This window comes from Erythrolamprus reginae, chromosome 2, assembly GCF_031021105.1.
Source record: "Erythrolamprus reginae isolate rEryReg1 chromosome 2, rEryReg1.hap1, whole genome shotgun sequence".
NCBI lineage: Eukaryota > Metazoa > Chordata > Lepidosauria > Squamata > Dipsadidae > Erythrolamprus > Erythrolamprus reginae.
Genome location: NC_091951.1, coordinates 97,832,848 through 97,854,671, shown reverse-complemented (window position 1 = coordinate 97,854,671; position 21,824 = coordinate 97,832,848). Strand labels below are relative to the sequence as shown.

The 21,824-nt window shown below is 40.5% G+C and overlaps 1 protein-coding gene across 2 annotated transcripts in view; it reads right to left on the bottom strand.

The window, feature by feature from the left end:
* Window positions 1-21,824, bottom strand: part of UBA7 (ubiquitin like modifier activating enzyme 7) — a 68,447-nt gene that overhangs the window by 39,821 nt on the left and 6,802 nt on the right. For both annotated transcript variants that reach the window (XM_070738888.1, XM_070738889.1), the window contains exons 4-13: window positions 20,363-20,497; window positions 19,294-19,400; window positions 18,972-19,062; window positions 17,825-17,966; window positions 16,343-16,440; window positions 14,718-14,864; window positions 14,447-14,602; window positions 2,731-2,832; window positions 2,181-2,261; window positions 112-267 (exon numbers count right to left, since the gene is read on the bottom strand). In XM_070738888.1, coding sequence (XP_070594989.1) covers window positions 112-267; window positions 2,181-2,261; window positions 2,731-2,832; window positions 14,447-14,602; window positions 14,718-14,864; window positions 16,343-16,440; window positions 17,825-17,966; window positions 18,972-19,062; window positions 19,294-19,400; window positions 20,363-20,497 — 1,215 coding nt within the window. The remainder of the gene's footprint in view (window positions 1-111; window positions 268-2,180; window positions 2,262-2,730; window positions 2,833-14,446; window positions 14,603-14,717; window positions 14,865-16,342; window positions 16,441-17,824; window positions 17,967-18,971; window positions 19,063-19,293; window positions 19,401-20,362; window positions 20,498-21,824) is intronic.

Genomic DNA, 21,824 nt, shown 5'->3' with positions numbered 1-21,824 from the left:
AGTCAATTTGTTAGTATTCTGGCCTGCAGCAAATTTCAGAGTTTCTACCATAAAGTTACCCCTTTTCCTTCTCCCCATGTTTTCCCCCACCATCTTGCCTGCAGGACTTACAGATACATCTTCTTCTCGAAATAGGAACTGCCTGTTCAGGTTGGACCTTTCAATGATGTCCATGTCTGTCACAGTGATCTCCCCACCTTCGCCAGCAGCCAAGCCAATCATTGCGAAATTCTTCAAGAGTTCACAGCCAATCGCGCCTGCTCCTACCTAAAGAAGTTGTTCATAATAATAAGACTGGGACCCCAGGACATTTTGGAATAATATCAGAAACTGGAGATAGCTTCTCAGATTACTGTATATATGATTGTTCTTATCCACACCTTCCCATCTATCTTTTCTCCATCTGCATACTATTAGTCTAATCCGCATGCAATTTCACTAAAATACGCATGGCAGTTACAAAGCCTGGACAGAAATATCCATACAAGAAAATTGCTATCAAAGTTCAAAAACTTTCTGAGGACCCAAATTGTGGGGGCAATAGGCTGGCTCTGTTAAAAAGTGCTATTGCTAATGTTGTAAGCCATCCTGAGTCTAAGGAGAAGGGTGGCATAAAAATCGAATGGATGGATGGATGGATGGATGGATAAATAAATTCTGGGGGAAGGACAGAAATGACATACAGAATGATTCCCCCAAGAACTCCTGATCACATTTTATATTATAGATATCTATTATGTTATGTTATGTTATGTTATGTTATGTTATGTTATGTTATGTTATAGATATCATAAGCGGACCATTGTGCCTACCGTCCCTGTCCTACCGTTCTATTATCTCCTATCATTATTTTTTTATCATTACTTTTCTGTTTTATTTATACAAATTACCATACTATAATTGTTTGACAAATATGATAAATAAAATAAATAAATATCAATTAGCCCAAAAACTAAAAAACAAAACCTATGAGAAACAAATGATTTTAGTATATTTCCATTATAGCTGGTGCACTAGACTAACTCTTAATTTTGCCATGGTATAAGCACAGACACAAAACTCCATAAATTCATGGGATCTATATGCCAATTCATCTATTGTGTGAAACATATAAGGCAAGGGCCTTAAAACAAGAAAAAGGAGTAAAACCGGGATGCAACATCAACCCAACCCTCTTTTATCTTATAAATCAACTATTTGCCTGCTGTGTCTAAAATGGCTGTGAAGTCCAGGATTACCAGAAAGTGACTCAGCTGCACGAAGCCTGTTATATAGGGGTGATCTCACACACTCCCTTCAATAATAGAGTCATGCAAATGAACAAAAGGAAACATTTTGCAGAATGTGAATGTATCTGGCAAGGATATATCTTGGTTACTGTTTATTTTTCAAAAATATTCTCATGGAGACTAGAGAGTTGATCAATGTTAATCCTTCTAGGCTTGTTTGCTTCCTTCCTGGTATAAAATACTTTATGTTGAATTTTTCATAAATCTTTGTATTCACATCTGCAAAAAGCGATATGCTACAATTTAAGATGTCATTACCATTGCTATAATAATTTTGTCCCATCCTCTAATGGGAATAGTTTTAACATCTGGAGTCTTTCTTTGATAATCAAGGAATCTGTTAATTAGGGTAAAATCTGATATCTACAGCAGCAGTTCTGCCAGCAAATGATAAGTTACCACAACCATGCCAAAAAAACAAAACAAAACCCAGAATCCAACAAAACCAATAACAGCTGCAGGAAGAATCTAAGCCTCGTCATAGAAAAATAATAATTCTTCCTTTGGCGCTCCCTCGCAGACTGAAAACGATCAAATGCGCCCTCTGCTGTGAAAAACTGGAAGAAAAGGCACCAAATTTTATCCATTCTCTTTCAACAGCTGCTGGGTGAATCTGTGGTTTCCCATCCTGCAATGGGAAATTAGCTCATCAAAAAAAAGTTTTCTTTTGTTTTAATTATGTTTTAAAGGTCTTTTGGAAGCACTGTAGATTTATCATCCCAGATAAAATAAGGTAAATGAGAGCTGGAGAGACAACAGACAACAAAAATAGGAACTTAGCGCACAGCATAATTTGCCCAAACCAAATACACACATATTATAATGAACCGAGTTAGTGTGCGGTAAGAATGTTGTTTCATGTGGTCCACAGGAGTTGCATGCCTTACTCACCAGGAAATACTTCTGCTCCCCGAGTCGTTTTTGGAAGTCAGCCCCAAAGACAGCAATCTGCCCATCGTAGCGACTACCAAACTGTCAGAGATAGAGACGGCAAGTGTTAGAAGACTAAGAGGAGCATTCCAGACCAGAGGCCAAATTAAACCAGCCCAGTTTCTTAAGGGCATTTTCAGAAAGTCTAACTGGCTGCCTTTATGGAATTCAGCATCATGGAAGAGAAGAGATGAAAATGTTTCGGACAACCACTAGTGGAAACCTTTCCATTTTAAAAAATATATTTTTTATTAAATTGCAAAGACAGACAAAACATACATTACATGTAACATTTAGTGGAGCAACAATTGCTCCTCTCAAAGTAGAAGTCATCTTTATATTTATAACAAGTAAAAAAGAAAAAAAATAAACTAACTTTATCATTATTTATAAAATACTTAGATATATCAATTGTAAGATAATAACCTTTCTAAACAGAGTTGTGATGGGTTAGACCTGAATAGTTTGGGGGGAGGGAGAGAAAGGCAAACTACGGAGCGTAACTACTCACTGGGGCACAGTCTTTCTCTGTCAGCTGCTCCCCTTCAGGCAGGCACTCGTAGGCATCAAAGTACAACCACTGATCCAAAGGGGTGAATTTCCCCGAGGCAGCCTGCAAGCAAAATAACATAGAAGTTTTGCTCAAGCAAAAGATTATAATGAACACTGTGGAAGCTGGAGTCCAACAGATCTTGAGCTTAAGCAGTTTCAGTAGGTGATGTTTTTGCTTATTGTGTCTCATTATTCAAAAAACCCCACATCTTTTGGTCTTCTAGTCCAGTGTTTCCCAACCTTGGCAACTTGAAGATATCTGGACTTCAACTCCCAGAATTCCCCAGCCAGCATTTGCTGGCTGGGGAATTCTGGGAGTTGAAGTCCAAATATCTTCAAGTTGCCAAGGTTGGGAAACACTGTTCTAGTCAACTATTACAGGCACAAAAGCCCCTCAGGGAATGGGAAGATTGGTGCTTCTTCACAAACCATTAGTCAGTTCACTAATCTTGTTGAGCACTAATTCACCCAGGAACCTGACACTGTGGCTCATCTGTATTGCAACAGGCAGAAAATAAACTACTCTAGAGAAAAAGAACATGAAAGGCTTGCAGTCACTATCGACCTAAGACAGACTTGGGTTCCTATTCACCGGAGTCATGCCACAGGAAATTAATCTCTGTGTGATTCAAATAACCTTTAATCCAGCCTTCTGCATTTGCCACTTGCAACAAGTGGTCAGTTATGGTATTTTATGGGAAATGGTCTCTGAATCCAGAGGTCCTTCTGTGATGAAGCCTCATCAGTCCAAATCTTGTTACAGAAGGCAAAACTGCAAAGGCCTTGGCCCCTGAATAATACACACATTGCTGTCTGTCATGCTGAGCAATATTAAATTCTACTAAACTAATTATTCTTTCATTTACATATGTACTATCAATATTATTACACACTGTATACAATCTATTCCCATTACCTGTTTCATTTGGGGGGGAGGATATTTTTCATGAATGCTGTCTATTTGGAAAATGTGCATGTACATCTGAGTGAAAATCATTTAGCCAAAAGGGATACAGGAAAGTTTAAAAATTAACCCACTTTACCAAATTATATATATTTTAAACTACATGTGCTAAGGTGTAATGCCAATGTGTGCCATTGTATTCCCTCCCCCACATCTTTTTAATGTTTTTATTTGTAGCCACCTAGAATTATTTAAGGACAGATGGCACATATATTTTAATAAAAATATACATTTTAACAACAAAAACAAGATTTGATAATGGCTAAGAGCAGGAAAGTTAATGAAAAGAGACGGGGTGAATTCTGGTTGTAAAAGATTAAGGCTTAACAAAAATACATACAAAACCAGAATTGAGAAGAAAGCAACTGATAGCATATGCTCCCTCTGCATAAAAGTTAGAGAAATAGTACATCGCCTTGTTCAGTGATGGTGAACCTATGGCACAGGTTCCACAGGTGGCACGTGGAGCCACATCTGCTGGCAAACGAGCCATTGCCAAGGCTCAGCTCCAACATACATGTGTGTGCTGGCCAGCTGATTTTTAGCTCACACAGAAGCTCTGGGAGGGCGTCTTTGGCTTCCAGAGAACCTCCAGGGGGTGGGGGAGGGCAGTTTTACCTCCCCCCCCCCGTCTCCAGGGAAGCCTTTGGAGCCAGGGAAGGTTGAAACACGAGCCTACTGGGCCCACCAGAAATTGGGAAACAGCCCGTTTTTGACCTCCAGAGGGCCTCCGGTAGGTGGGGAAAGCTGTTTTCGCCATTCCCAAGCATTGAATTATGAGTGTGGGCACTCACACCTCTTTCGGCACCTAAGGAAAAAAAGGTTCGCCACCACTGGCCTAGTTAGTTGCTGTAAGAAGATCACACAGACTGACTACAAATAATGACATGAGAAAGTAGCAACAATGGTGCATTGGAATTTGTACAAGAAATTTTTAAAAATCTAGATAGTGGACCTTGCAGTATTCGAAAACTGAAGAATAAAAGAGGAAAAAAAATGGAGAAAAATAACAAAATACAAAAAACTGCAAAGAAACGTAGAATGATTATGGTGAGAGAAAACAAAGATAGTACCAATATGTGCCTGGAGTACAATCCAAAAAATATAGAACGCCATTTGAAGTCCATGGGCATTGACAAAAATCACCATCAGTCAATTACAAAAGGCAGCTTGCTTAGAACAGCTTACATCCTGCAACCATATCTTTAACACTATCAAATAACAACATATGCCTACCCCAGGTCCTTAGGAAGGACTCAGTGGGTGGATGCAAATGCCGAAACCAGACTAAATAACCAAGCATAACAATATCATGCTGTAAGTCATTGTCTGCAAACTATAATGGCTGTCTTCCTTTATCATACTAAACCAAATATTCCAAAGCAAACCGACACAAACCATATTATAGCTCAGTATGAATCAAATTGGGAAATTCCAGGACTGAAAAATGGAAGAAGCGGGATTGTAGACATAGTAGAAAGAAAGAAAGCCTAACAGAGAATGATAGCTGGAGAGAGCCAGTTATGTGTAAGGCTGCAATTCAGAGATTATATATTACAGAGAAACATAATTTGACTGTACTAGAAGTAAATAATTATGTGTATTCAGCCTGTATTTCTTTTAGAAGCACAAGCCAACTTATATGAGGATTTTCTTCATTGTGATGACTGCAAAAAAATTGGAGGTTTGCTGAGAAGATGACAAGCTCAAAATCACCTTTTAAGTTTCCATGGCTTTAGTCTGCTAAATTAAATCCCAATAAATGAGAGTATGACATTACTCTTCTTACCCATTCTTGCCCAATATTGTAATAATTATAATGCAATACATTTCCATACAATTTATATTAATATTGATTGTTGTCTGATTGCTTATTTATACCTTATGACAATAATTAAGTGTTGTACCTTATGATTCTTGACAAGAAATGTTTCTTTTCTTTTACGTACACTGAGAGCATATATTCACCAAGACAAATTCCTTGTGTGTCCAATCAAACTTGGTCAATAAAGAATTCTATTCTATTTTGTCTGGCAAGCTAGGATCATCCAAATCCTGATCTTTAAACTCTCTTACACATTTCTTCTATTTTAAGTCAACATTTGGCCATTGTAGGAGTGTTTTACAATTGTTAACATCCTATAGTTCATTCTGTCATTTGACATGTCTAGAGAAACAGCTAGAAAAATCCCATGTTATTTTTCTCTTAAGGTGCTCTGACATTTCTTGGGATTAGTACTACAGATGGCCAGATTTTAGCTATTTAGTTACCAATGTATTTTGACTTTCGGTAGTCAGTATGTGTCAGAGCTCTGAGTAAGGGCTTCAACAAACCTCTTATCAGATAAAAGCTAAAATCATGGGTTGCTTCTCAATGAAGCGTCTTTTGCGCAATCGGTCTGACTCCTTTATGGAATTTTACCTAGGTTGTAATGGATGAGACACCACCCTCTATTTCTTAACTTTCCTGGTTTTTTCCAAAAGCTCCTTCCAGGTTTTGCTTATCACAAAAAGATATTAAAAAGATAAGGATGAAAAAGCTGCTCTGTGACATTTATCTGATAGAATCAGAAGCTACCTTATAATCATTTGCAAAAGGTTTACAGAAGTAAGTCTGAATTGGAGGTTTCCTAAGTCTCAGGGTGTCCTATAATTATGGCACATCATCATCATCATAAACATTTATTTTAAAGCACTTTTAACAAAGGGCATAACAGCAAGCCATATACAACTACCAAAGACAGACAGTACGCAGTACATACACTTCACTAAAATGCAACTAATAAAACCACAAAACTTGCTAAAAGTTTTATTTACATTTACACTGACCAAACTTGCCTTCTTAGAAAGTAGGAAGCATGTCGTAATACATGGTGTTAAGAAGAGGACATAGCTTTACAAGTAGTCCTTGATTATTGAATATTATTTTACTGAAAGAGTAGTAGATCCTTGGAACAAACTTCCAGCAGATGTGGTTGGTAAATCCACAGTAACTGAATTTAAACTTGCCTGGGATAAACATATATCCATTTTAAGATAAAATACAGGAAATAGTATAAGGGCAGACTAGATGGACCATGAGGTCTTTTTCTGCCGTCAATCTTCTATGTTTCTATTTACCTCCACAGTTGGGCCTGGAATTTTGATCATTGAGCAAAGTGGTCATTAAGCAAGATGCCACAGGATGGCTTTGCTCAATAACCCCAATCTTGGTTCTCCCAGTTGTGGTTGTTAAGTGAAGCTCCAGGGAGAGAATCCAGACCTCCTCGGCATGGTACAACCATCATACCCAGGAGACACAGGTCTTGTCCCTCACTAGAAGAAAGAACAATTGTGAGAATGATGGTGTTTGCTAGTGTTTTGATCTGATTTGAGGCCCAATCCTCTAGGACCCATGAGTCTTTGGAGAGGGGCGGCATGCAAATCTAATAAATTATTATTATTATTATTATTATTATTATTATTATTATTATTATTACTATTACTATTATTACTACTACTATTATTACTATTATTACTATTACTACTATTACTATTATTATTATTATTATTATTTTATTCCCTGCATGAAGGAGAGGAGAAACATGAGTGCTGAAGGACTGTACCTCAAATCCAACATCTCCTTTATTTGCGGCTTTCCTTGCTGGTTTCCTCAATAACTTTCTGAGAAACTGGAAGCAAAAATTGCAAATGGCTGTCACATGATCGTAGGGCGCTTGGGAACTAGTTTTAAATGTGGACAGGTTGTCAGGAGCCAGAAATGCGGTAATTGGGGTGTGTGTGGGTGTGCAACGTTTTACGACAGCCATCATTGACTGCAAACCATTATTAAACAACCAGTTGAGTTGAGGACTAGCTGTGTGCAAAAATGAGTATACCATAAAGCCTTTATTTATAACTGTTTTCTCTTTCTCACAAAGTATCAGGGTGTCCAGGGGAAAGCATTTTGCAATTCCCTGATATTTCCCTGACATTTCCCTGTAACTTGCGATCTAGTTAAGGCGCGGTCGTAGATGACATCATACCAAACGGCTAAGCCATGGAGAAATATCGGTAGCTGAGCAATTGGTTGCCACAGTTATGCTCATTTTTGCTTGACTCTGCCAGGCAGCACAATCCCTGACTTTTCCCCGACTTTTAAACATTTTAGTACAGTTTTTTCACGAATTCCCTGATAATTACTGTATCTGTTATTTCCCAAACTGCCGATTTCTCGGATAATTCCCTGATTTCCCTGTTTTCCAGGTTTGCTGGACACCCCGAGTATGAAACCAACTTTAGGGCCAATTGAAAATGCATCACTCATGCACAGGAGAGAGCATATAGCGAAGGCCCAGCATAAAGGTTAAGGTTTCCCTTGTCAGTTGAGCCCGACTCCATTGGGGAGAGGAGGTCATCTCCCGGTCTTAGCCAAGGGAGCCAGTGTTGTCTGAAGACACTTCTATGGAGATGTGGCTGGCATGACTGTTTGCGGAGGCACAAATGGAGCCTCAGCAGAAGAGGGTCGTGTGTCTCTTATTACTCTTCAAAAACCACCTCTGTATTAGGAATCTTGTCCATTGTAAAAGAAGGAGCAGCCTTGTAGTTGCTCATCACTCATGTGGCTGTCATCTTTCCACTATGGTGAAATGTATTACAGTTTTCCTTAAAATATTGTACTGATTTGCTTTCATTATAAATTAGCATATACAATTTGATGCAAATCAGCAGGTTTTTTTTCTTGAAATGCATTTCCATTTTTGGGGGTGGTGTTTAAGCGGCCACCTTCTAAAGAATTGTCTCTGGAGGAAGAATTTCTCCTCTCTTCTCTGACCTCCTTCTAACTGGTACAACTGAGAGAAAATGAGGTGCTAAAAGAGCCGCTCAGCTTCCTAGCTTTCCTTAAAAATGGTTTTAAAGCATAAACTGCCATCTGGTGGACATTTCATGAATTACGAGCAAAACAATCATCCAGTTAAATTTTACCACACTGTATAAAATAAAGAATAACAGAGTTGGGAGGGAAGTTGGAGGTCTTCAAGTCCGGTGTTTCCCAACCTTGGCAACTTGAAAATATCTGGACTTCAACTCCCAGAATCCCCCAGCCAGCATTTGCTGGCTGGGGAATTCTGGGAGTTGAAGTCCAAATATCTTCAAGTTGCCAAGGTTGGGAAACACTGTTCTAGTCCACTCTTCTGCCCAATCAGGAAACCTTATACCAGTGATGGTGAACCTTTTATGGCTTGGGGTGCCAAAAGGGTGCAGCAATAGCACGTGCGTGTGCATCCACACCCATAATGAAATGCCTTTCCCCACACACATGCGCACAACGCCGGTGCTGCGCCCCGCACAAGCATACAACCTCCCCATTGCCCACACACATATGCGCACATGCGTGGACTTCTTTTGGGCCATTTTTTTGCCATCTCCAGGGTTCAGGAAAGCCTCTTGAAGCCTAGGAAAGGTGAAAAAAAGCTCAACAGGCCAACTTGAAGTTCAGAAATTTTTTGCCATCCACAAGCTTCAGAAGGCTTTCCTGAAGCCTGGGAAGAGCGAAAATGGCTGAAAAGAAAGCCGAGAATCAGCTGACCAGCGCACACTGACATAGAGCAATGTCTCGTCTGCCTTCAGATATGGCTCCGAGTGCCATCTGTGGCATACATGCCATAGGTTCGCCATCACTGCCTTATACCATTCTGAACACATGGTTGTCCAATCCCTTCTTAAAAACCTCCAGTGAAAAAGCACTCACAACCTCTGGAGGCAAATTGTTCCACTAATTAGAAATTGGAATGGCACACACACAAAAAAAGACACACCACAAGCTGATCAGGAAAGGAATACCATGTTATCTGGCCCCAACATTACAGCTAAATGTTGCGAAAGAAATATTTTTAACATTAAAAGATATGTCTAAGATTGAAAGCGTCGAAGTTTGCTTAATCAAGCCTCTGTTTTTTTTTAAAAATGGTGGATTTCCTTCACTGGCAAATCCAATACAAAGCCAATTAATGGCAGTCAGAAAGCTGAATTTCAGTACTGGACCCAAAGCAAGTAGGGTATCTTCAATTGTCAATGGGGAGCCCAAGACAACTCCTTTAGGTAGTGGTACAAAATGATTAGCAGAGCCATTTCAATGGATGGAAAACTTCTCATGCCCCTTCAAAACTGTCTCTTTTAGTTTTCTGTAAGAATTCAGTTATTCCTAATATGGTACACTGCCCTCATGCATTCAAAGCACTTTGTGTATTTTATTAATTAATCCTTTCAAGAAACATATAAGTTAAGTCAATAGTATATTTCTCCACTTTGTGTGTGTGAGTGAGTGCACGTATCCGCCCCCCCCCCCCCCAAGAAGAATATTGAGATTGAAGAAGACTGGCTAGCCTAGGGCACATATTGAATTATTCCCAAAAGAGGGAAAATCTACTTTCTGATTTATAGGTTTTTAAAGCTGCTACTTTATATTAAATATCTCTAGCATGATTATTAATTATTGTGGGTATAAGCTACATTGAACCGCTCAAGGAACTCAAGACAGGGTATCTGATATTCCCTCCCAAGGTATCTAATATTCGCCATCACCTTGAAATCATTTTATGAAGTTTACAATATAACAAGAGAGAGTGAATTTATCACTGAGTGAGAACTTGAACTTGGGTTTACCAAATCCAGGTGGTGGGTTTTTTTAAAAAATCACTGGACCACTGGCTTTTTATTCAAAGGCCATGTCTTTCCATAGAATAGAAATCCATCAGAAATATCTATAGGATATGAATGTGAACTACAATTCCTTGAATAGATAGATTTTTTGGGAACTACAGGTAGTTTCTGTCTTATGTCTGTTTACCTACTTACTTACTTACTTACTTACTTACTTACTTACTTACTTACTTACTTAATTGGATTTGTATGCCGCCCCTCTCCGGGGACTCGGTGCGGCTCACAACATATCAAAGAAAACATAACAGTACATCTAGATCCAATTACTATAATTAAAAACCTTAAAAATTCTAATGTAATTAAAAACATTTATTACCATTCACTCCGTGAACCACACTAAAACACTCGTTGGTCAGGGGGAAAGATCTAATGACCCCAGGCCTGGTGACATAGATGAGTCTTTAAACTTTTTTTGGAAGGCAAGGAGGGTGGGGCAGTGCGAATCTTTGGGGGGGAGTGGATTCTAGAGGGCCGGGGCCGCTACAGAGAAGGCTCTTCCTCTAGATACCACCAACCGACATTGTCTGGTTGATGGGACCCTGAGGAGGCCAACTCTGAGGGATCTGACCGGACGCTGGGATTTGTGTGGCAGAAGGCGGTCTCGGAGGTAATTATGGTCTAGAAAGAGTTCCCTGACATGTATGGAGGGGGAGCTGAACTTCTTCAGCAGGCAGCTCTTTCAGCCAGCTCCTAGGGACAAGAAAACACAGGAAGCAGAGCAGAGAGTCAGTGCACTGAGGTAAGAAGCATGGGGTGCCTCAGGAAAATTCTAAGGGATTGCTAAGCACTAAAAGTCACGTGACAACACACTTCAGCATTCTGTGAAAACATTTACAGACCCCTCACATCCTGGACACACAAATTGCCTCAACTCCTACTCTCAAAACGATGCTATAGATCACTGCACACCAGAACAACTAGACACCCAAGAACAGTTCCCCCCCCAAACACCATCACTCTGCTAAACAAATAATTTTCTCACCACTGTCAAACTATTCACTAAGTCTGCACTACTATTAATTTTCTCATCGTTCCTATCACCCATCTCTTCCCACTAATGACTGTATGCTTGTATCCTTACAATTTATATTGACTGGCTCCTAATATGATTTGATTGTTTACCCGGACTATCATTAAGTGATGTACCTCACGATTCTTGACGAACCTACCGTATCTTTTCTTTTATATATACTGAGAACATATGCACCAAGACAAATTCCTTGTGTGTCCAGTCACACTTGGCCAATAAATTCTATTCTACAGGTAGTCCTCGGGTTACGTCAGCCCCGAATTACGATGTTTTGTGGTTACAACACTTCTCCCATCTCCCTGCCAGAATAGGATGCCTGTATCGCACAACTCTGTCACCACGCCCTCTCGGCACCCGCTTCCTCCCCTCAGCTCTCAAGTGATCCTGAGGATCAGCCTCAGAATAACTCAGGGCCTCAACCCAATCCGAACCATCTCTCTCGTCCAGTCTTCGGAGGTGCTCCCCCCAAACTCATACGCGGCCACTTACTCACTTCTCAAGCCAAAGGCCAAGAGGGCACCAGCAGCAGCAGTCGCAAAGCATACACATACACACAGATGGTCTGGGGACTGAAAGCTGCCCGACCCAATCACGGCCGCGGCCTAGGCAACGCCGACCAATCCTGGCACCAAGTCGTTCTTTTTTTTGAAGAGCTTCTGCAACAAGGTGGGTGTGGGAGGCATTTTAGCAATGCGATGCTGTTCCGGCCGGGCACAGGTCAAAAATTTAAAACTTGCAGCAGCCGCAGCTAAAGAGAACGGGAGGAAGCGGGAAGGGGGAGGAAGAGGAGTAGGAAGGTGGGGCATTGCACGGGTTTCCCTGGCCGTGGATTGGCTGGCCGGCCCGACCCACAAGGGGCTAAACCCCTATCCCTGCTTGGCTCAGTGGCACGGCAGCCCTGGGATGTTTTGGTGAGGAGAGAGGGAAACCGAGAGAGGGGAGTGCCGGTGGGCTTGTTAGACAAATTAATTTGGATTTCCCAAAAATCAGGACTTGGTCACCTTACATTAGAGCGAAGTGGAGGAAGATCAGGAATGTCCTGATTTACACCGAAATTCAGCTTACAACGCGATGTAGGAATGGATCAACGTCAAAAGACGGGGACCCCCTGTATTCTATTCCATTCTATTCCACCCCACTCTTTTCTATTTATGGCTGCGTAATTTGGCAATGGAGATTTTGTTCCCAGTACTCTCATAGTACTGTCAGACTAGCTGTATGCCATACTGCGATATCACTTGCAGCAGCTAAGGAGAGCAGAGAAGGAAAGGAGAGCACTGAAGGGTTAATCAGGACAATGCTGGGCTAAGAGTTACTGAAGAGAGGAAAAGGGGGCAACACAGATCAGATTTTACCAACTCTTAAGTCTTGTTCTTTCGAAGGAGAATAAATCCTGGGTTCAGTAGGCATTCATCTTGAATTGACATCCTTCCTCTCCTCCATCCCCCATCCAATTAATTAGTTAAATGGAGGATTAATAATAATAATAATAATAATAATAATAATAATAATAATAATAATAATGTGGTTGGCTCTGGCCCAGCTCCTGCCCCAAGGAATGTGGAGGTGGATGCAGGGGAAACATCAACATGTCATAGGCCTGTTTTATTGCCAACAGAGGCAGGTAGTGCAGTTTCCTCGGACGAATAAGAAGGTGGGGGAGACTTGGAAGAGGGGGGCTTGGCACACAGCCCAGGAAGCCAATCTCCATTATCTTTGGTCGATTTGGATGCGGAAGTCTTAGACCCACGCAGATGCAGAGTTATGCATAGAAGAGACCAATTGAGACATATTACAGGAGATAAGAGAGGCCACCTGTGTTTGGGTGGGGCTCTAGTAATTAGAGCTGCTGATACAAATAGTAGCGTGTTGGTTTGGTCGTTGTGGAAAATTATCTGATCGCAGTTCTTCAGGACCGTGCCTTGTTTGTTGATTTTTCACGCCTTTGAAACCAAAGCGGAGCAAAGTATGTGTGTCTCACTTCGTTGGAAGAAGGAGGGCTATGACGTTTCTTCACAGCTGCTAGTTAAGTACTTAAGGACTGATTAAGGGAATTGTACAGCCTACAAGATTGTTTTGGGACGAGTGCTCTTTGCAATACAAAAAGGGTGCTTTGTTTCTTTTGAATTTTGTGATAAAGAACATTGTTTTGAATTTTCAAACGTGTGTGTGTCTGAAATTTATACCCTTGAATTTTCGGGAGGCTCATACCAGAGAGCCCGGCAGAACTAATAATAATAATAATAATAATAATAATAATAATAATAATAATAATAATAATAATCGGAGCGACTCACAACAATACAACATTAAAAATCTAATGTTAAAAACAATTTAAAACCCTTATTATTAAAGAAAAACAATCACACAACCTAACAGACCATACATAAAACCATAGTAGCTAAGGGTACATCAGTTTCCCCATGCCTGGCAACATAGGTGGGTCTTCAGGAGCTTTCGAAAGGCAAGGAGGGTGGGGGCAGTTCTAATCTCCGTGGGGAGTTGATTCCATAGGGCCGGGGCCGCCACAGAGAAGGCTCTTCCCCTGGGTCCCGCCAGACGGCATTGTTTAGTCGACGGGACCCGGAGAAGGCCAACTCTGTGGAACCTAACCAGTCGGTGGGATTCGTGCGGCAGAAGGCGGTCCCGGAGGTATTCTGGTCCAATGCCATGTAGAGCTTTATAGGTCATAACCAACACTTTGAAATGTGCTATTAGCTCATTAAATGAGTATGGCTGTTTAAAATGTTGGTATTTCTCCATACAAGTGTGCATATATTCCAAAGTTTTCACTTTCTATCGTACTACAAATCCTTTTTTCTTTTCCTATTTTTCTTTCATTTTTGTTAATTCCCTTTCCTATTTGTTTTCATTTTCTTTTTAAAGCCATATTTTACTTGATTTTTCTCTTCAATATTTTTTTTAAAAAAAGCAATCAAATCAGTCAGTCAACCTCTGCCTGTTCTGCCACTCACTCACCTTTAGGACCTCTTGGGCAGCAAGGCCTCCGATAAGGCTATTCACGGGGCTCAGATCCCCCATACATCCATATGCAAATGTCCGTATCAGATCTTCTTGTTCTTGACCCAAAGTTTGGGTCCTCACCACCAGCTTTACTAAACTGTCTGCATCTGCCTGCCAAGGAATAAGTACTGAAGTTGAAGAAAATATTTGGCTGAGGAAGGGAAGATAAAGGGAAGAGGAAAGGGAAAAAAGTAAAAAGCTGGATAGGTAGGTAGGCCAGACTGACCCGATTCTGAGGGCAAGGAAGTCGACCAAATTCATCCTGGAATGTATGAAGTGCCCGAAAGGCTGCATGAAGAGTGCGATAACGAAGCATTTTCTGTCTATCTTGTGTGTTGATCTTCGGATTAGCCATGCAGTCTCGCAGAGACTTCTAAAAATATGGAGAAATAAGGGAAAAGGGAAAACTAATCACACATCTTTGCTCTCAGATACCAAATTCCAAGAAAGTTCTTCTTCTTCCACAAGAATATGTGAAGCCCAGCTACCTCAGGAACATCTACCCCAGCAACTCTCGGATTTTTATCTCTAATAATATTTTTTATTAAATTGCAAAAGACAGACAAAACATACATTACATGTAACATTTAGTGGAGCAACAATCGCTCCTCTCAAAGTAGAAGTCATCTTTATATTTTTAATAAGTAAAAAAGAAAAAAAACTAACTTTATCATTAATTTTAAAATACTTGAATATATCAATTGTAAGATAAGTAAAAAACACATCTAAATAATTTAAAAATATATAGAAATTTTAAAATTATAACTTGAAATAAATCCAACACCACTATAGCAAAGAACTGCAGAGCAAATAGGCGAAAAGTCCTCTTTTACAAGAAATGACGTACTAGCAAATTACTACTAACACTTATCAGCTATGGAAGGGATCCCCAAATCCCGTCTTAGGCCCTGTACCAAGCCATGGCCTGTTGGGAACCAGGCTGTGCAAGCGACAGTCGAGCACGCAAGTGAAGCTCCATTTGCACAAGTGGAAGGCACACACACGAGAACATCACCTCTTCCCCTTGTCCTGCCACCCCACTGCTGGTCCGCAGAGCCGGAAAAGTTAGGGACCACTGAGCTATGGTACTTTTGATGTACATAAAGGAGCAGAATAATATTGTTGCCATTCATCTCTACTAATGTAGTTATACAATAATGAACGAGACATGGGGCCGAAGCTTGCATTTACCATTGAAATGCAATTATCATTTTCTCCTAAGTACAAACCACATAATATATACAATGAGAGAGAGAGGAGTTAGTACCTCCAACCTTTCTTCAACACCACCGATAACACAACTACTCTCGAAAAAGACCTTGACGCTGTTTCTGAGTGGTCTAACACATGGCAACTCCAAATCTCAACTAGCAAATGCTCTGTCCTACATATTGGGGAGAAGAATACGAACTCCAAATACGAACTGAATAATCAAATTATCAAAGATAATCCCCACTCGGTTAAAGACATCCACACACAGTTCTAGACCAGTGTTTCCCAACATTGGCAACTTGAAGATATCCGGACTTCAACTCCCAGAATTCCCCAGCCAGCATTCGCTGGCTGGGGAATTCTGGGCGTTGAAGTCCAAATATATTCAAGTTGTCAAAGTTGGGAAACACTGCTCTAGACATACAGTAACTATCAGAAATACTCCGCCAAACAGGAACTCCGTTGGCTCCCTCTTACGGCCAACAGGCACACTTCTCTTAAAGATATATCATATAAACATACATTAATTAATTAATTAATTATTTATTTATTTATTTATTTATTTATTAGATTTGTATGCTGTCCCTCTCTGTATGTATTGTAACCCAACATAGTAGCATACATGGTACTGACACTTACATAGGAGTATTTTTGAGGCATCTTCACCTCGGTGATGATCCCACCACGTTGATATGGGGAAAAGGAAGACGTGTCTCCAATTTCTAGGGTGTCTTTGCCTAAAACAGAGCAAATAGATTCAGCTTCTGCCTTGAGTGTATGTTTAACCCTGTTCCTAACTCTAAGCAGTTTAATTTTAAGAGTCAGATAAAAACTTGTGAATTCAATTGCTAAAAATGTAACCTTTGCGATTCAGGTTTTTTGAGTTTGGAAACATTTTGGTTTTCTAACAAATATTTTAAACCTTCAATGTGGAGGTTTTGCAACTTTCCTTCATTTTCCTATCAACACCAGTACTATACTATTCCGTCATTTTTCTGTTAGATAGTCCTTGAGTTATGATAATTGAGCCCCAAAATTTATGTTGCTAAGTTAAATATTTGTTAAGTTAATTTTGCCCCATTTTATGACTTTTCTTGCCACAATTGTTAAGTGAATCATTGCACTGGTTAACTTAGTAACATGGTTGTTAAGTGAATCTGGATTCCCCATTGACCTTCTTTATCAGAAGGTCACAAAAGCTGATCACATGACCCTGGGACCCTGCAATTGTCATAAATATGAACCAGTTGCCAAGCATCTCAATGTTGGTCCTGTGACCATGGGGGATGCTGCAATGGTCATAAGTGTGAAAAACAGTCCTAAGTCACTTTTTAAGTGCCGTTGTAACTTCAAACAGTCACTTAATGAACTATTGTAAGTTGATTACTATATGTATACTCTTTTTAAAAAATATATAATTTTATTGATTTTTTTAAAGTTTTACAAAAAATAAAACATAAAGCATAAAGTGTACCATCACCAAACAGAAAAATAAAAATTCCCTTCACCAGGGAAGATTCAATCTTGTATCCTTCATTTACTTCATCTCTGGGTTACATTGTTCATTCTTTATAAAGTGATTGAATTTTATTTCTTACATTTGCATTGCTTACTGATGTTGTTAATATACAATTTTTGACCTTCTCCCACCGCCTCATTGTTGCTGCTAATTTCTCTTCATTATAATTATGTAGTCTAATTTCCATAATTTCATAGTGAATGTGGTCCACCATATATCTGCACCAATTTTTTATCGTCCATTTATTCTCATCTTTCCACCCAAGCACTATGGTTGCCTGGGCACTTTCTATCACTGCAGTTTTGATTTCTTCATATTCTTTTACCTCACTATTTTTTACTATATGTATACTCTTCACCAGCTCAACTTCTTGATGGATTTTCCCTATTAGTCCTCCAGTTCCTTATAAACATGTTCAGCATTCAAGTAAGAAAGACACATGGGGCTCCTGCGTGTCCATACAATTTCGCTACCTGCCCAGGTGCAGTAGCAGAATTGCGCTGGACTCTGCCAGCACTCAGAGCCATGCAGGCGAGCACATGTGACTGTTCCACCTTAGTAGCCCACCTCTGCAAGAAGAGGAAGAAAAGGTGTCCTGTTACCTTTTACACAGATCTGACGTGGCTCAGAACCATTCAGTTGTGTCATCCCCTCAATCTCAGAGAACCTCACCCAGTCACCATCCATAAACCAATGTCCCTCCTGCTCACCATCATGAGCCACAGTCAGGAGACCAGGATTACCCTGAATAAAAGAGAGAAATCCGAGATTATTAATCTTCCCTTTCAGCATGGTCAACCTATTTCCTCTCCAATCGTTTGGACTCCAATATAAAATGATCTCCAAGTTTGTTTATTTATTTATTTGTTAGATTTTGTATGCCGCCCCTCTCCGCAGACTTTGCGGATATTAATAAAATTGTCAAGGGTTTTATCAGCAATAGTCCAGCTACAGGAAAAACTCAGGCAGCTTGGCTTACCTCTCCCACCACCGCTTTTCAGCTTGAAAGGGAATAGTTGCTTTGAAATGAAAATTCCCCATCCACAGTGGGAATGAGCTGCAATTTCAAATAAATGTAAACCTCTTGTCATGACATTATTCATTGTTTAGAACAGTGTTTCCCAACCTTGGCAACTTGAAGATATCCGGACTTCAATTCCCAGAATTCCCCAGCCAGCAAATGCTGGCTGGGGAATTCTGGGAATTGAAGTCCGGATATCTTCAAGTTGCCAAGGTTGGGAAACACTGGTTTAGAAGATTCCCCTTGACCAAAATCAGACACCCTCTGTAACGTGCCTGCCGGTTGGCCACCACATGGCCGATCACGAGTGAAAGAAGCAAGAGTGCGGTTGGTTGTTCCCTTTGAAAAGCTGGGTATATAAAAGCTGGCTGTTAGACAGTTATTTACTTATTCTAAGTTACATTGACGAGTTACAGTTGCAGTTGTTGTTCTGCAATGTTCTATTACAATTAAAGGCAGTTGTAGTGAAAATCCTGTGTGGCTCTGATGTCTACAAACACGTCTACTTCATATGTAACACCATCTCCTAATAATCCCTTCCTGAAAATAAAAATGGAGGCTGCCTTGGGTAGAGACACCATACTGAGGTTTTAAAAGACATGGCGCAAGAAGGGAATTACCAGTAGAAACGTAATACAGAAAACAAGAGTGGTTGTGTAGCTTGGTTTGCACAGGATGTGATTGTATATTGGGTGAAACAGCCATTGTATCACAGTGAAGGGAGTTACCAAGGTGATCTGTTCAATGGCAGCAGATGCAGGATCAGCTTCTGAAGGATCGTACACCACATGTTTTTCTCCAAAATCACAGAAAACCCGTCTGGAGTCAAGAGAAAAACAAAAATAAGACATGCTTCAAATGATGCATTCAACTTATGTGCCACCTGTAGAAATACCTAGCAAAGATACAGACCAGCGGTAACTTTCAATTACAGGGTCTTCCTAAATTTTTTTTTTAAGATATCTCTGCAATGTTCCAGCATTTTTATGTACATTTTCCATCTCCTTGATCCCCTCCTAGAAAAAGGACAACCCATTCATCCGTACATACCCAGCCAGGCCTTTTGTGTCAGCTAGGACAAAGCAAATTTGGTTGGCGTGGCAGAAATCACTGATACGCAGCTGTTCCTTCAAGGATGAGTTGGTCAGGACCACAACCTGGAATACATTGGATGTGGAAGTTCAGAGCATAGGCCACATTAAGGAATATCCAAGCACAGAGAATGACTGTGAGGGCTTTCTCCAAACATAGCTTTCCATTTCAGATGTACATGACACATCTATCCATTCTGGCAACTGCATTGGAAGATTTCCAACTCTTATTATTATTATTATTATTATTATTATTATTATTATTAATTAGATTTGTATGCCGCCCCTCTCTGAAGACTCGGGGCAGCTCACAACAGTAACAAAAACAATATAGTAGTGGAACAAATCTAATATTAAAAACACATAAAAGCCTATCATTATTTAAAAAACCAAACAGCACATTCATACCAAACATAAAACAAAGTATAAAAAAGCCTGGGGGAAAGGTGTCTCAACTCCCCCATGCCTGGTGTTATAAGTGAGTCTTGAGTAGTTTACGAAAGACAAGGAGGGTGGGGGCAGTTCTAATCTCCGGGGGGAGTTGGTTCCAGAGAGCCGGGGCCGCCACAGAGAAGGCTCTTCCCCTGGGGCCCGTCAAACGACATTGTTTAATCGACGGGACCCGGAGAAGGCCAACTGTGTGGGACCTTATCGGTCGCTGGGATTTATTTATTTATTTATTTATTATTTGGATTTGTATGCCGCCCCTCTCCGAAAACTTGTGCGGTAGCAGGCGGTTCCAGAGGTACTCTGGTCCAATGCCATGTAGGGCTTTTTCAGGTGTGATTCCTAGTCAAAATCTTATAATTCTTTTTGGAAATTTTAACATAAAGTTACAGCTGTACAGAAATATTTGAGATGGATTGACAAGCTTGCTAGTACTGTAGGATGAAAAACAGAAACTCTTCCATCCGTTCAGATAGAGCCCACCTAATGGTTAGCTTTCATCACTTCTTTCTAGCATCGCTAAAATTGTTTCTTCTCCCATATTTCTCCCTTCCATGGCATGAGACACATAACTGTTTTACCTTAAAAGTACCCAAGAAGTCCTCCGTCAGTTCACTGGTGTAGGGGATCACACCAACTTCGTTATTTAACTTGGAAAGATGTTTGTGGGAAACCTCAGCTCGGTTTTGCCCCACATTATTCTCTGACAGGTAGAACTATAGAGACACAGCAATGCTAAGTGTAAAGAAAAGTGTTTTACATACTTCTTTGCCACCAATAAAACAACATTTTTGCCCTGATCTTGTCTTATTTTACCGTCAGATGCACCTCATTGCCTAGTAGCATATTTTGGAGTTGACTTTTACATCTCCATTCCCAGCAGCATCTGCACACGATGTGTGTATTCAGCAATGTTTCTCAATCTTGGTAAATTTAAGGTAGATGCACTACATCTCCCAGAATATCCCAGCCAGGGGGATTCTGGGAGTTGAAGTCCATCCATCTTACAGTTGCTAAGGTTGAGAAATACTGCCCTGCACACTGTGTAAGAAACAATAGCTGTAATATTGCAGGAGCGTAATATACCAAATGGCAGGATCCTAGAATATCTTAACATTGATTCTAAATCTTTTATGAAAGTTATAATAGTGTAGCATTTCTCATTCTGACAACTTTTAATGGGAGTGAGTAACAATTGATTCATTAAACTTCCCAAATTAAGCAATCTTTTAGAATCCCATTCATTCAGCCATGTATTGCATAGAATTAAATTACTAACTATTATCTGTTATTAAATGAGCAAAAATCAGGACTAATTGAAAATCCAGATGGCATGTTGGGAAATTGGAGCCTATCACACACTTAGAAGGCTTCCTTTAAATGATGGGTATTCTTTCAATTTTGTACCTCTGTCTGCCACACACTCCTTTGAGGTGGAAGCAATTGCCAAGTATGAAGGTTTACTCCTTCTGCAGCAGATCTGGTGAGATCCACAATCAACTAGGGCAGTGATGGCGAACCTATGGCACGGGTGCCACAGGTGGCACGAAGAGCCATATGTTCTGGCACGCGAGCCGTTACCCTAGCTCAGCCACAATGTCCATGTGCATGCTGGTCAGGGCTCTCGGAGGGCATTTTCAGCATCCGGAGACTCTCCAGGGGAATAGGGATGGGCATTTTTGCCTCTGGAGCCTGGGGAGGGCGAAAACCAGGCCTACCGGGCTCACCAGAGTTTGGGAAATGGGCTGTTTCAGGCCTCCAGAGAGCCTTCGGGGTGGGGGAGGCCATTTTCACCGTCGCCAGGCATTGAATTATGGGGTGTAGGAAGTTGTGCATGCGCAATAACGCATACGCGCTTTCGGCACCCAATGAAAAAAAGGTTCGCCATCACTGAACTAGGGTGAATGGAGTGTGTGTATGGAATCACTGTCTTGCCGGCATCCTTTGTATGTTAAGGTAGTATGAATGAAGGGGAAAGGACATGGCAACACTAGGGGAGGGGCTTGGCAGAGGTTTAAGATTATTTAAGCCATCTGCAGAGGT